This window comes from Anneissia japonica, unplaced genomic scaffold, assembly GCF_011630105.1.
Source record: "Anneissia japonica isolate Jap-2015-1 unplaced genomic scaffold, ASM1163010v1 scaffold287754_len4335492_cov202, whole genome shotgun sequence".
NCBI classification, from domain to species: Eukaryota; Metazoa; Echinodermata; class Crinoidea; order Comatulida; family Comatulidae; genus Anneissia; species Anneissia japonica.
Window position 1 is genome coordinate 3878007 of NW_022705543.1, and position 12813 is coordinate 3890819.

The window sequence follows — 12813 nt, forward strand, 5'->3', positions numbered from 1 at the left end:
GCTTAACCAAACCCCTGCCAACAAAACAATACAAAAGTTTAAACATTAAAATGAACGAAAGTTTAAAAAAAAAAAAGCAAATAAATGAATAAATAAAAATAAATAAAACAACATATTAAAATTTTAAAAACATACAATAAAAAAATTATTTAAAAAATATATATAAATGTTTATAAACAGTTATAACTTTCGTAAACAGTATTAAGTCATCTACAGAATCATCATAAGAAATGGATAAAACCAATCAAGTACATTTCGTCAAGCAGAATATAGCAAATTTAAAAATCAGTAAAATGATCCTTTAAACTCTGTTTAAACATGAAAAATGGCTCCTCAATAAGCTTATTTCTTATAGTAACATTAAGTTCAGAAAAGGTTTTCGGAAATCTAACTACCCCCAAGTATTTAAACGCATCAGTACGAGTTTTAGCATGATGGAAGGTAAGTATATCTTGATGCCTATTATTAATTTCAAATAAATCGACATAACCCCTCATAAAATCAGATCGTGGAGAAATGAGTAGTTGCAATGAATGTCATGTTCAAAAAGTCTCGCCTTTTCTCAACAGACAGTAAGCCTAACTCAGTTCTTCTATCATGATAAGACTGGTCTAAATATCCTTTCCTTAAAATCATGCAAGTAGCTCTCCGCTGTACTGATTCCAACTGTTTTATATGTGTTGTTACATTATTGAGGGCGTTATTACATTTCAAGGTGGGCGTTGTCACATTTGTGGTTTAATTGACTCCGTATATAGTTTTATGTTTTATTGGCATAAGTAACTCTCGGTATCATGATGATATTATTTTCCAGAGAAGTCATGAAGAAGAAGAAAAGGACTCATTAAAGCAAGAAAATCGTGACCTTCAAAGACAGCTCGAAGAATTAAAAAAAGTAAGGAGTATAAGTAAACGACATGTTGAGTTTGCCAATATATTAAAAAACAAATCATATTAAAGGAAATATTAAAGGGCTAATTCAAAGGCGTGTGTAGCGCGAACCTCTTTTTGGGACTGTCACACGTTTTCTTTCCAGCCCAAACTTGAAGCGACCCAGAATTAGCCTAATAATTAGCCAGAACAAACACACCCCTAGACCAAAGAGACAAATAAAGTATAAATAAAGTATCAATAATGGTCCATATTCAAGAGAAATACAGTTAGGCCTAAGGTTTACCTGTTCTCTAACAGGGTTCATATAAATGCTTTATAAACTATCATAATGAAACTTAGGACCTGGGAGACAAGCAACAAGGCTATTCAACTCCACTCCAAGAGAGTCACACTTCCTTATGACAGATTCAAGATTAACGTATTCTTCAAATTGAGTAGACCTACAATGTTAGAAGTGAAAATATGTGATACGTTCGTTGTTTAATGTGTTCATTGTATGTGCTGGATTTCTAATTACAAATCCTCAACTTTATTTAAGTTAATACAATCTGTTTGATTCATACAGAGACGTTTTGAAGAATTTTCAGCAGATAATGAGGTGGAAATGGTTGAAAGTAAGGTAAGACTGCATGTAATTCTGTAATTTTTTTTCAAAACTTTTTCATTTCATTTACGGTATATGTTTTACAATAAAAGAAACAGCGAGAAACAGGCACAAACAAATATGAAACAGGACACCCCACAAGTGAACTGAATCATGTGGTTTGTGGTGCTTTATCAGGGGTGTAGGATAGTTCCCAGCTGGGGGTGCGAGAATTGTAAATGCGGAACTAAAAAGAATCAGTTGCGTAACGAATGGGTCGACGGGCCCGAGTCAGGCGATGGTGACAAGGCGAACGCGAAGGGTCCTCGGTGGGGGCGAAGCAACAGTCGCTCCGGCGTTTGTAGGGTTTTTTTATAATGTATTTTATTGTCTTTTTTGGCACAAGTGAGTTCTTAATTTTGTATTGTGATATGAACAAATAAGCGTAATATATTTAATATATTGTAATTAAGATAACACTTTGTTCGTCTGTAACTTAATTTCTTTTTACACATTGTTACATTTTTATTATATTATATAAAACAAATTATTAAATAAAGTTTAAAATGTTAAATCAAAAGAACAAAAAATGTTTATACTCTTTTTCTAAGTTTTGCATGTGTTATTGGTATTATTGCAAAGATTACACAGAAGTAAGAAAATAATTTTAAAAACAATAATGTCGGCGTCATTTGATGTATTTTTAAAATCATGATAACATTTAAAACCCTTTATTTCACAATAGGCTCTTTCTTCGACTGTACATTCCCCCAGTACTGTATGCTATGTTCTGTACTGTACGGAAGAATGCTGTTTAAGGATTTTTTTTTCCTTTCGCTTGGACATAGTTTCAGGCAAACGTCAATGACATTTGATAATTCCAACGATCTGCCCCTTTTTTCATATTTTCCCCAATTTTTTAAATATTCAAATATAGGCCTATATCTCATTAAGTGCTTTTTATCTCAATAACCAAGTTTTTCGCCAAATTTTAAGAATTATGATAATCCACTGGCACAAAAAGTTGTATGCAGTTCGCCCAATGTGCGAATAATGAATTATTGCCCATAGTCATAAGCATGCGCAGTAAACATTTTTGTAGTTAATTATTGAAATGCACATGCGAAAAAAAAATCGCATTTTCGGGCGAATTCGTCTAGTGGAAAGAAAATGCCGTACGAGTATGAGGCCACATTAGCGTCACTGGCACGTGAACAATGGGGCCTAAGCAAGGAAAAGAATACACTGTATTTATTTCGAATTATTGTAGTGTTTATTCACATTTGCGATAAAAAATAAGTGTTTATTTTGTTTTACGACTAGGCACATCATTGGTTTATAATTATGTGTGCTTTATGTGTTTAAAATGATTGTGTCATCCTGGCTAAAGATATTAGTAAATAAATAATCGAGTTCTACTTGCTACCCAGCAAATTTCCCATTGTAGTAATAGGCAGGCCTATAGGCTTAGGCCTACACCAGCGAAACTTTTTTTGCATTTTAGAGGGGGGAACGCCCGCACCCCAGCCTACTCCCCTGTTTATAAACTATCATAATGAGGCTTAGGTAGTACAATTGTAGTCGTAAAAATTCGGACGCAAGCCAGGACCTAGCAGCTGACACTGACAAGCATCAAAGCTGTTCAACTCCACTCCCAGGAGTCACACTTCCTTATGACAGATTCAAGGTTAACGTCTTCTCCAAATTGGGTAGACCTACATAATACATGTCTTTAATGTGTTCGTTGTTTATGTGCTGGATTTCTAATTACAAATCCTCAACTCTATTTAAGTCAATAAAATCTGTTTGATTCTACAGAAACGTTTTGAAGAATTATCAGCAGCAGATAATGAGGTGGAAATGGTTGAAAGTGAGGTATGACTGCATTTATATTTATTTATGATGTGGCGTAATTCTGGGATATATTTTTTCATTTCATTTCATTTATTTTTCTCAAAAACTTTAAAATTTACAATAAAAGAAGCAGCGAGAAACAAGCACAAACAAATGAGACAGGACATCCCAAAATTAAAATCACTGTCTCAGTGAGTGGCGGAACTTATTGTTAATTTTATTCTATCATACGCATGGTCCAGTTCTCTAATCTTGTATTAGCCCATGTTAGCAACAGATTAAATATTGGAAGCCGCAGCCTATTATTAAAATTATTATACAGTATAATAAAGATTTTCAATATAAGCCTACCTGAATATTCGTTTTCTCGTTTTTTTCCCGTCATCATCGCTATAAATAGGCCTTTATTTATAGCGATGATCCTTCATCATCGATATAAATAACTTTTTATGGTTTACGTAGATGGGTTGAAACAAGGAAATAAAAGCAAGTTATTTATTACGCCTACGAGAATCGGAAATACATCTATAGGCTAATATACACGTTTTTGCTACATGTGATTCCAACCACAAAACATTATATTACGTCGTACTGTTCTTACTTGCAGGTGTGTGACAGACACAACTGCAATTGCCTTCATTGTGAAGCCTGTCATTGCCATATAGGCACAGAAGTCGAGATGCAGGAACACAAAGCTATATGCACCTGTAATCCCGAGTCACAGCTGTTTGGCAGATGAATTTACTCAATCCTCCGGGCCGTCATCTATTGTTATATGGTTATATGATCATTATTATTATCATCATCATTTATTTCATTTTATTTCTATTTTATTTTTTATACCATTGTCATTGCGCCCCTTAACATTGCATTCTGTAGTTTTTTATTGGGCTATGCAAATCGTTGATTGATTGATTGATTGATGTACAATAGAAACTCCATTTTGGGGACAGGTTCAAGACCAATACAGTATAAATATCCTCTTTAATGTTAGGCTCCGGAGGAATTTTTTTTATGTGTTGTTCATTTTTTTCTAAGACAAAAAGGGTGTCGGTTAATGAGATACAGATTTTTGAATATTTAAGAACTGGAAGAAATGGGTTGGAAAAGCGTGGTACGCCTCTTTTCCAGGTATAAAAATCATTTGCTCTTCACTTACCCAATAGGGAAACAGACCCGTAGATTTGTATATACGTTACACATGTTTATATAGATAAGTTGACCTGCTGACTGTGTTTCACTATTGTGCTGGTGGTTGTTCTTTTTTATTGTTTTGTCTTCTTTTGTCTTGATGTAATGTAACTCTTTTTTAGGTTAGCCAAACGTTATCCAAGCGCCGCTCTTGTTGAATTGTGGGTATCCCAAAGGGGGTGGGGGCGGGGGGTTAACCTAACTTCCACACTTGAAACTAAAATTGTCTTTATTATGTATATGTTATATAACTATAAGATATATATGTATATATATATTTTTAACATAATACATCATATACATATGTATAATATATTTTAATTTCATGTTTTAGTAATCATTTTAAATTATATTTAGTTTGTAATTAAGGATTATTTTAGTATGTAAGTTGTATTATCTCTTCCAGGACAAACCAATTAAATGACTCAGTGTTGCGTAATACCTCCATGATAGCAAAATAAATCTTTACCATGGAGGAATAATTCCTCCGTGGATATACCCTGTGATAGTCATTAAGCACTAACCTACACTATTATATTCTTTTTTTGTAAACGAAACTGTCTTTTACAACAGTGGCACACGTAGGTCCAAGAAAAAAAAACAAAACTAACAAAATGAAAACATGACAAATCTAAAATCTAAGAGATTAACAGAAAGTACAAATCAGTGTCTTACCCCTCCCTCCCCTTCTCCAGTCAGGAGTACAAACACCGAAACCCATATTATCCATTTATCATTTCCTTTTTACACTTTTTAAGTTCCGCTATTAAACATTTCAAAATACAAACGCTAATGTTAAAACAATTATTTCGAAAAATTAAAACACAAAGGCATTTAAAAACACAAATGTAAAACCAAACCTAATTTCTACCAGCCCTCAGACAAGGCAGCTCTTCCTTTTCAAAATCAAAATTTAAACATTAGCACTTTTAATACAGAAAACGAAAAACAAATTAAAAGGTAACATAAAGATATGTGCATAATACACACACACACACACATAAATTAAAAGATAATATTAAGATATGTGCATAATACACACACACACACACACACACACACACATACATAATACAAAATGTATACATATCACACAGCCTATCTGGAATGTAACAGCAATGAAAGAACAGTACAATTTTGAAGACGGAAAAATTGTGAAAAATCCCGCAAAACTTTGTTATTGTTGCTCCAATCATGGAGGTATAAGTTGTTAGTACCTCTTCCAACCACATTCATTACCTTATTTGGTATACATAATTAGCATATATCTTTGCTAATGATTTACCGTATTTGGTAATGATGAGGTACAGATGGTCCCTGTTGAAAACATAAAAGTGACTTAGGGGTGTTAATTAGGATTGGGAACCAAAACTTACTCATGATTAATTGAAAAAAAAGGCCTAGACCATATAGAACTTATTAAGTCACAAAAGGAGGAACCTATTAAGATGCCAGGAACATTCTGAAGTGAAAGAAATAGAATCAAGAAGTCCAGTGAGAGGAGAGTTTGCTGAAGATCACCTAGGCCTATGCCTGTTCAACATGGGATGGTTTATGGTGTTACCTCATTATTCTGATCGGAATTCTTCATTTGCAATTTCCGCTTTTTGAATTCGCTGCTATACATTTAAGCCCTAACTTTGGTTTGGACTTCTTCTGTATTGGTTTCGCTTCATTCGTTTGCATAATCGAACACTGTTTACTGTTTGGTGAATGGACACACTCATATTTTATCTTCAATTTAATTTATTTAATTTTTTAATTTATGTATTTATTTGATTAATTTATTAATTAATTTATTTAATTTGTTCATTTATTTATTTATTTTATTTATTTATTTATTTATTTATTTATTTATTTATTTATTTATTTATTTATTTATTTATTTATTTTTATTTAATTTAATTATTTTAATTTAATTTAATTAGTTTGATTTGAACTCCTCCGGCATTGGTTTCGCTTCATTAGTTTGCATATTCGAACACTTTACTGTTTGGTGAATGGACAATCATATTTTATCTTCAATTTAATTTATTTAATTTATTAATTAATTTTATTAATTAGTTAATTAATTTTATTATTTATTTTAACAGTTAATTTCTCTTTAGTTAATTTCTTGTAAATAAATAATTGATATTTCTTTATTTATGTTTTCTGTGCTTTCCTAAGACTGGCTAAAGTCCGTCACTATCATCGATCCTAGCCATCTTAGGTTATTTTACTAGTTGTTTGTTATTTCTGTTGTTTTAACTGTATAAATTGTATTGTAAATTTTTTTGGCTGAATAAAGAATGAATGAAAGAATAATCTCACGTGAGTAGTGTTAAGTTTATTTATGTCCACGTTTAAATCCCGATTGTAATCCCCTTTAATAAATTATCAGTATTTTGTATCATAGAAAGGTTTCTGTATTTTTAATTATGGTTGCATAAGCTTCTACCGACTGAGCAGCTCGTAACTGGAACCTGATCCCCACGATTAATTAAGTAGGGGTAAACACAGGGGTACGTGGGTCCATTAGCACGGGGGCACGTGTTCCCCCTCCCCCGCCCAGTTTGCCACTAAATTAAAAGAAATCATTTAATGCAAATGTTATGTGCTTCTGACTTACGATAATAAGTGGGTTAATTGGGTGTGGGTATCTTTGAAACGTCGTTCAACTAGCCTTTATTATTTTGTGTGTGATGTATAATAATTATGCTACTGATGAATAATATTGATGTATAATAATTATGCTACTGATGAATAATATTACAAATAATTAAGAGAAAACGCCATCTATTTGCACGACTACAGCAATAAAGCAGCAGTAATGACAAAACATCATTTAACAACATCAGTAGCAGCAACAGGAGCAAACAATACAGCAGCAATATGACCAAACAACACTGCTGAGCAAAATATTAGAACAATCCAGCCGGGCACTCACTCGCACAACCGCCGACCAATCCAACTCCGCTCCCTGCGAGCGCTAGACGATGCGACGTCGTCTGAACTGTCGGTGGCGGTCTGCACGGATCGTCAATAAACGATCCGTTGGGCGCGAGTCGTTCATGAATCGCGTCGCGTCCATAGACGATCGTGGGGCGCAGTGAGTGGCCGGCTTTAGAGTAGTGACTTAGCCTTCAACCTAGACACTGAACAAACTTAATATAATACAAAACAAAACATACATTTTGAAGTACCATATATTTTTTTAACTGATTTATTTCATTTTGATAGCGTATAATTCCAACAATAACGAAGAGTTATAATCAAGTAAATCAATATAATTTTGGTTAATAAAATATATGTCAAGAATAGGGTACAGGATGTTCTTTTTCTGCGATTCACCTTCATCTTGTATATATTTCTACACGTCGACTCACGCTGGGTGTAATATTATGCATAAAGGATCAGCTGGTCTGAAATAAAACATACGTAACTTTCAGGAAGACATGAATAATATAGGCCTAAATGTTGGGTGCTGTTTCAACACACATTGGTCATCAATGCTAGGTAGTCACGGACCACGCCCATACCCAATTCAGCACAATAACCTGCAAGTTATGGGTTATTCTCCTACCTTTATCTTTACCTTTATTATCAAAATAGATATAAAGAAATGCATATACATAAAAAGTCATACAAACGACGCATTAAAAAACATTTATGAAACGAATACGTTTAACAATTAAGAACTAAATTTCAATTTATCAATAACAAATTGAATGGCGGTATTCATACTGCTGATTGTATGCTGTAAAACGTTTGAGCTGAGTAAAACATTTGAGCCGAGTCTAAAGGAACGGAATGTCTAGACTAACAAAGAAGGTTGTTTTGACAGAGAGAGTTGAAATACAAAATAAGTAAGAAAATAAGCCCAGAATAGTTACCAACAGATGCACTGATTATGTTTAAATAACATAGAATGAACGTTACTCCGAATAAACAAAGAGAGGCCATTTTCGACGTTTCGACCTTTATTGGGTCATCTTCAGGGATGAGAATACTTAGACACTTATTACAAAGAATTCTACAATATGCAACTGAGGGGATTAAACAAGTCAACAATGGTGATTATGAGAGGGGCAATAGTGTGGGTTAGATTTATTATTAATTTCAGCTCTCTAGATACTTTGAGACCACAGTTTAATATCCTTATAGCAAATGGGACCAGTTAGGTGAACTATTAATTATTGTAGTGCTGGAATATATTCCTTGTTAATTTGTAACTAACCATGAAATCATCTTAAAATCTGTTTAATAGGCAAATTACGAAGTGTTAAAATATATTTAAAATTACCGTATTTAAAATAGTTACCGTACCTTAAGCCAAATAAAGCATGAGATTTGGAGAGCCACTTCCAGGGTTGTTGACAACTCCAGAGGTGGCATCACCCAAGATTGTAGACCTGACATTTCTTCTGCTGACACCGTTGCCTAGATGAACTGCTGCAACACCAGAGACGTGTGGACAAGCCATGGAGGTGCCACTGATGGTGTTGGTGGCAGTGTTACTGTTGTGCCATGTTGAGGTGATGTCAGAACCTGGAGCGAAGATATCGACACAGCTGCCGTAGTTGGAGAAGGAAGATCTGTCGTCATACTGAGACCATGTTCCACTAATAGTGGTAGCTCCGACAGTGATGGCCTAGATGATAAATTAAATGGAGTTTTGTTATGATAATTTTAATGACATTGTGGCAATATAGCATTACTATAGACAATTACACCGAAAGGTCCACTGATTAATCTCAGATAAGTATCGAAATGCACGCCATCGTGTCGGGATTCAATATCATTTTGCCCTGAATTCGTACGTGATAATTCGTTATCACGCCTAGACTTGTAATAAATGCATGACAAATTTATGATCACCCATGTGTTTCTGCAAAATGTGTGTTTCATCCAAGATCACCTTGAAATGCGGACCGTTCCGCACGATGCAATACGGCTGGTAACTATACGAGGATGCTAAATGTTAGACATAAGGCCCCTGGATAAGGTTTTTTTGGACCCTACTATCCTTGGGTGGAGAGGAGGGCTCCCAGTGGGTGTACGGGTCTAACCTCTCGTCCGCACCGGTGTTTTGACGCTTTTGATTTTTTTTACATGGTACGCTCTGCTTTTTAAAGGACCCGTTGTAAAGGACTCAGCTGATTTTTGCAAATGATGCCTGAATGATATCTCATCTTGGCGCCTGGCTTTAGCCATTGGGGTAAGAGTTAATACGCTACTGAATACAGTAATACTCACATCACTGCTTCTGGCTGGCGAGTAGTTACATGCATCAGCGTCACTGTTTCCAGCGGCAACCGACACTACGCATTTACCAGACAATCTTGAAACAGCGTTATCGGTAGTTGTAGACGCACCACCACCAAGAGACATGGATGCGACGCAAGGGGTTTTTGCATTAGAGGCAACCCAGTCCATACCTGACAAAAACACATTAAAAAAACAATTGAAAAAAAAAATAGATTTTGTTATCGTTAATGGACGTACAATTAAATTGGAACAGCATATTTTAAGACTAATGATCATTTTTTATTTCACATGTTGTCACTATTACCATGATTTTATCGAGTGAACGTAGGCATATTTATTAGGCCTAGACCTATGTGTTTCAAGGGTGGAGTCAGCGGGAGGAGTCGTGGAGATCTGCCACTCATATGGTAAAAATTATTATTTTTGTTATAAGTTGGCCTATACGATCTATTATTATCATCATTATCATTATTGTTATTATTATTATTAAATTTAATATAAATTGTAGAAAAAATAACACCTGACCGTACCTTCTACAATATCAGATGTGCTACCAGATCCAAGGCATCCGAGAACTCTGACACCATAGACCTTGGCACCCTTGGCAACACCCCATGTGTTGCTGGCAGTAGTTCCAGCGCAATGGGTTCCATGTCCGTTGCAGTCAACACCCTGTGAAATACAAACAATTATTTTCCGAAGATAACTTTGCCTGTATCTCCATGGCTAGAAACTCTGAAACTTGCATTATTAAGTATATGTCCCTAATAAACAAAATATAGGCTTAAGTACATGAGTTTAACTACTCGTCAGTGCCAGGAAAGGGAGTGTGGCTATTTAATTAGAAAGTGATCTTTTGATTTTTGCAATTGTCATCTAAGCAAAATACACTTACATCACCATTTCTGGTGGCGTCGTATGCAATGGAAGCACGTCCACCGAAGTCATTGTGGGATGGGTTGATACCGGTGTCGATGACGTAGATGTTGGCACCTGATCCAGTACCTTCAGGGAAATATGGAATTTACAATAAACCACACGATATGGAGGCAACGTCACCACGCGATATGGAATCAATAAATTAACACGTTTTAAAATATTCTACGGTTTACTATTTCTGTCGGTTTGGCAGGAACTTACCACTAACAGAGAATTTACCGTCCAGTGGCAGGTTTCTTTGATCTACACGGTCCAAGCCCCATGTGACGGCCTGAGTTCTGACAATGCTGTCTTCCTCAACGTAGTCAACAATGTCGAGTTGGCGGAGCTTTGAAATAAGGGGAAATGCTGTGTTTATTTGGGATAGGCCTATAAGATTTATAGAATTGCCACGCATCAAAACTGATTATCACACAGAGTAAAAATATAGGTCAACGTTGATTAAAGCTGAGACAAGTTGTCAAAAAAATACAACTTTGGTATTCGTTCATCGTATCAGTTAATTCGGAATTAAAAAGTAAGCCCAATGTAAAATATTACTTAATACAGACCTAAACAAAAGTGTATGAAGAATACAATAAAATAAACTGTATTAAATCAATGTTTCGTTAGGTCCATATTCGAAGTAAAAGTTCAAAGCCTGGATTGATTTCCATAAAATTGCTACAGTGTTTTCACTGCAAACTTTTGTATCGTACTTTTAACAGCGACACGATTCTATGACGAAACGACACGACACGCATCATGCAAGGGATAATGAGCAGACGGTGTCGCGTCGATTAGCGCTCATAGGGATAAGAGTTTTAGATTCGGCCAATGGTTCTACGACCGCCGTACGAGGCAGTGAGTGCCCGGCTTTTGAGATTACATCATCAGTGCACGGAATAGATGAAACAAGAAATACAAATAGGTCTCAATAAATTTACCTTGAGCAATGCACTCTGATCGAGCTCAGCAACAAAAGCCTTGATGTTTCTGTACTTCCTAGTGATTCTATCTTGGATCTCACTCGGGATGCCACTCAAGTCAGCATGGCCCTAAAAGATCGATGGAATACTTAAATACAATAAGTTGGCCTCACACACTAGTGAAATGGCTACCCATTAAATTAAATTTAAGTTAAATATAATAAAGTCGATAAAAATAGAAGACAGAAATAATCCTGTTTAAACCTAACTGTAATATTATTTGTATTTTAGGCATGCTGTATGCATATTCCTCTTAATTCTGTAAAACTAACATTTTAGAGAGATCATTAGAACAAGAAAATTACCTTAAGTCCAACAATGTACTTTCCGGGGATGCTGTCTGCTCCGTGTGATTGCAGTGGTGCTAGCTTAGCGCATGCCACAGTGGCGAGGAGGAGTACAATAAAGGCACGCATTATTGTTTTGCTACGTCTGATCTTCAGAAAAAGCGAATGTGGGTGGTCTTCGAAATTGCAGACTTTTATAGACGAGTTGCGATAAATAATTATCAACAATCATGGATTTCTCCAGGTGTATTGTAACAGTGATAAGAACATGAATGTACTTGTAATTAAATTCTGTTTATTTTATGTTGATAAAGAAATATGTTATTAATATGGACTATCATTTTGTTATAATATATCAATCATTATCACAGTATCGGCTGTCGTGCAAATACCGTATAATTTATCTTATATTGTTTGACGTCATCGTTATACTATAATGTATCTTTGTGATGATTACATGTTTGATTGGATCTTTTTTTTTGTATATTAAATCAATGTGATAGTTACACAACGTGTTATTATATTATTAACATACGATTTATAAATTAACTTTATAATTATTATTATTATTACCATTTCTATTATTATTATTACATCATATTATTAGTAGTATTATTAATAATATAATACTAATATTATATTTATTGATATAATAATATTATTAATAATAATATAATATATTAATAATAATCTAATTAATAATAATTATTAAAAATATGAATTTTAAAATATGATGCTGAACACTGCATTTACTTTCACCTTTAATCTTATTTTTATGTAATAAAAATCTTGGTTTTCCTTGATTTGGCCACAAGGCCACGAGGGGTGATTATTTTATATGTTTTTC

The 12813-nt window shown here is 34.4% G+C and overlaps 1 protein-coding gene and 1 long non-coding RNA gene across 2 annotated transcripts; one reads left to right on the plus strand and one right to left on the minus strand.

The window, feature by feature from the left end:
• Nucleotides 1-121: 121 nt before the first annotated feature.
• On the plus strand, nucleotides 122-6834 carry LOC117105707. The gene is made up of 4 exons (XR_004444937.1): nucleotides 122-895; nucleotides 1460-1513; nucleotides 3296-3352; nucleotides 3939-6834. It is a non-coding gene; the product is annotated as an uncharacterized LOC117105707 (long non-coding RNA).
• An 870-nt stretch (nucleotides 6835-7704) lies between these two features.
• Nucleotides 7705-12145, minus strand: LOC117105706 (aqualysin-1-like). The gene is made up of 8 exons (XM_033246941.1): nucleotides 11985-12145; nucleotides 11638-11748; nucleotides 10913-11039; nucleotides 10668-10777; nucleotides 10303-10444; nucleotides 9761-9942; nucleotides 8831-9155; nucleotides 7705-7926 (listed from the first exon to the last, which is right to left on the minus strand). Exons 1-7 carry the CDS (start codon nucleotides 12093-12095, stop codon nucleotides 8832-8834), a joined length of 1107 nt encoding a protein of 368 aa, XP_033102832.1. The 5' UTR covers nucleotides 12096-12145; the 3' UTR covers nucleotides 7705-7926; nucleotide 8831.
• Between the last annotated feature and the right edge of the window lie 668 nt (nucleotides 12146-12813).

Coding starts and splice junctions, on each gene's coding strand:
- LOC117105706 (XM_033246941.1), bottom strand. CDS start 12,095: ATGCGTGCCTTTATTGTACTCCTCCTCGCCACTGTGGCATGCGCTAAG. Junction 10,778..10,912: donor CGGTAAATTCTCTGTTAGTG/GTAAGTTCCTGC, acceptor ATTTCCCTGAAG/GTACTGGATCAGGTGCCAAC. Junction 10,445..10,667: donor ACGCCACCAGAAATGGTGAT/GTAAGTGTATTT, acceptor TGTATTTCACAG/GGTGTTGACTGCAACGGACA.